This window comes from Tupaia chinensis, unplaced genomic scaffold, assembly GCF_000334495.1.
Source record: "Tupaia chinensis unplaced genomic scaffold, TupChi_1.0 Scaffold145685_1, whole genome shotgun sequence".
Lineage (NCBI taxonomy): Eukaryota > Metazoa > Chordata > Mammalia > Scandentia > Tupaiidae > Tupaia > Tupaia belangeri.
In genome coordinates, this window is record NW_006205542.1 from 4,978,140 (window position 1) to 4,981,265 (window position 3,126).

At 39.5% G+C, this 3,126-nt stretch overlaps 1 protein-coding gene across 5 annotated transcripts in view; it reads right to left on the reverse strand.

The window, feature by feature from the left end:
• The window catches only part of FILIP1 (filamin A interacting protein 1), a 287,383-nt gene that overhangs the window by 58,963 nt on the left and 225,294 nt on the right, over nucleotides 1-3,126 (reverse strand). For all 5 annotated transcript variants that reach the window (XM_006168325.3, XM_006168322.3, XM_006168320.3 and 2 more), the window contains one exon: nucleotides 2,468-2,646. In XM_006168325.3, coding sequence (XP_006168387.1) covers nucleotides 2,468-2,646 — 179 coding nt within the window. The remainder of the gene's footprint in view (nucleotides 1-2,467; nucleotides 2,647-3,126) is intronic.

A 3,126-nucleotide genomic window follows, 5' to 3' on the forward strand; every position in this document is an offset into this window, starting at 1 on the left:
CTGAGAAAATCCTGAAGGTTTCACTGCCCCAGAGTTCCTGAGCAGTCGGCCAGTCACTGTGGATGCCGCAGATGGCTGATGCGCTCAGAGAAGCCTATTTAAATTGTCAGGGCCCTAGTGGGGAAGTTCTATTTAGAATAAAGTACCTGCCAGTGCGCCCACTGTGTGGGCCCTGGCACTCAGGCAGGGTATTGAGCTGGGGTGCAGGGACCTCTAAAGTGTAATCTATTCTGCCAAAACTATTATTTAAAACCTTAAAAATGATTTGAAAGTCAAATGAGAGTCAAAGGTCACTCAGTGAATTATCTAAAACATCAAAGTTTGGCTGCATTTCCCAGTGGTGCTAATCAAAGTATCAAAAGTATGTTACATTTTTCTGTTTTTTTTAGATTTTACTTGGATTTTTAAAACTTTCTACACTGCCCATTGCTCAGGAGAATTGAACTTATAGTTGGTTTAATAAAATTAAACAACTCCAAAAGGGGAGAAGGATTGGAATTATTCATCTAGAGTTGATAGACATAAAGTTAGTAAATAAACACATCAAGAATAGGCTCATCGTGTAATGAATAGAAAAGTATTCTGTGAACTATAAAACTGTCTGTTGTGTGTTATTATTTCAATTATTCTCACAGAGCACAAAAATTAGGAAAACAAAACAGAAAGAAAAGGAAACAGCTTGGATAAGTACAGTCACTCCATCCATACACCTCAGTTAAACCAGCAATTCTCTAAGAGAACTGGTGCTGCCTCAGGCATTCAGCTTAGATGGGGAAAGACAGACATCTGGTTCTAAATCAAAATTATTTACAAAGTGATCAGGGGAAAAAAATCACACAGGTGCTCTTTAAAATTCTTTGATTTCAAATATTTTAAAAAGATTTTTTCTGGGACTGGCAGGTAGTGTGGTGGCTAGGGGCTCTGGATTCCCACATGGCTGACTGTGATTTGAGTCCTGGACCCGGCATCTTGCTTTCTCGCTTTCCTTTTCTCCTCTATCTCTCTCTGGTCCAATTGAAAATAATGATGACAAATGGAATTAAATAAATAAATAAATATTTTAAAAACATTTTTTATCAAACAAGTTGCTACTTTTTGACCCAACCACATTTTAACCCAGGACTCCTAGCCAGAAGAACGTTGTGGATATATGTAATTTATGTCATTTATACCATACTTGTTTGCAGTATCTGTAGCTTGAGGAAAGTTCCCAGAGATAGAAGAGGTGAGGTTTATTTTTACTGGATACCCAGAAATGTCAAATCAGATCATCTATTTGTTCAAACATGAAGCTAGTAAACCTTAGCTACGAGAGCTTAAGACAAGCATAAAGAAGCCGTAAGTAAAAGATATAGTATATAGTACTTCAGTCATTGTTCTTTCTAGTTTTCCTTTTCCAAAGGATATACCAACTCCAATAATAAGTAAACATTACCAATAGTAAAAATAATTTTAACATCAACTGCCCTGTCTCATGTTTTTATTCACTGTTTTATTGTGACAGCTTTTTTCTAGCACACAAATGAATCTGGGAAAACTTGATATCTTGTTTGTAACTAAACAGATAAAAAAGCTGGGATAGATACAGCTGTCCTCCAGTGGCTCTCAGTTGGCAAACCCTGAACACAGGCAGACACGCTTGGTAACGCAAAGCACCCAGATTCAATGTTGTTGGTTTCAATGATTGCAGAATTCACAGACATAACCATTCAGGGAAAGAAAGAGAGAATACTTCAAAAGATGATGGGAAAAACTAGATGGCACAGAGTTCGTTATAAAGCTTTTCAATTTGGGATCTCTGCTTTAAATATGGCAGTCCCTGGCCTGAGAAAACAAAATGCCTACAAGAATAACATCAAGGTTCAACACACTCGGTTTTGGTTTGGCTTTGTTTTTTGTTGTTTTTTAATACTGAGCTTTAAGAGTTATATAACCCTTAGAAAGTTAAGCAGGTAGTTCCAATTGTTAAGAAATTTATATATAGCCAAATACTAAGACTTTTCTGCATTGGAATTTAGAATGAATTGGATTTGTTTATAACAGTTCAGTTTAAAATTTTGTTTCCCTAAAAAGTAGATTTCAACCCCCAAAAGATAAAACTGTATTATTTCCAATAGGAAGCAATTAGTAGAGAGGCTTTTAAAAGGTAAATAACACTTAGTTAAAATATAAGTTTAAATATAGGCTCCCCGGGTTTCTTTTTAGCTTTGGTTTTGTGGCTTTTAACATCTTTGTAAGGATATGGCACCCTGCCTGTATTCACCCTCAAACATATTCTTGTAATAATCTCAGATAAAAGTCTGTCTCAACTTCTGGCCATAAACCATTTAAAACCAGAATTAGACATGGGCACGGGTCCATAGTGCCACTGGACGGAAGCCTGATTCTTGACTGGGGGTATGGCACACGGGCAGACATGAAGGGCTACAGGCATCCAGATGTGAGTGGTGGCGTACACACGCATTACCTCTCCCGCTCCTGCTCCAGCAGGTTGGTGAAGTCGTCACTCTTGTTCATGTAGTCAGTGTGTTTATGCTTCTCGTTCTCCAACTCGTACACAGTGCGCCTGTGACACTTCTCTGCCAGCAGCAGCTGCTCTAGCATACGCCGGTAGGTTTCTTTTTGTTTTTCCTCCAGTCTGTCCAGCTGAGCAAGCAAACATGAGAAAGAGCTTAATACTTTATGTCATTTGCATATGTCTCTAAATAATTTGTGTACATTGTCTAGAGATTTATTCTCCGAGGGACATATGACAGCTGGCTGTATAAACTAGCCATAGTATTACTGCAGTATCTGGCCTCTAGGCCCTTTTTGTGTAAAGATATGTATACATCCTAAACTTTCAAGAGAACAAACTTCTTCACAGTTTTTATGATGTAGCATTAAAGCTTATACTCAGGGGACCAGCAGTTAGCGTAATGGCTATGTCGCTGGACTCCCCCACGTAGTTGACTGTGGTTCACGTCCCAGACCCGGGCGTGTGTGCGTGTGTGCCCAAGATCCCAAGAGGAGAATGGAGGAGAAGGGATTGCAGCGTGGCCATCCCCCTGGGGGGGGGGTGATTTCTCACTTGCCCTCTCTCTGTCTCTCCCCACTCCAGCAAGCACCCGCACCCGATGGCCAACA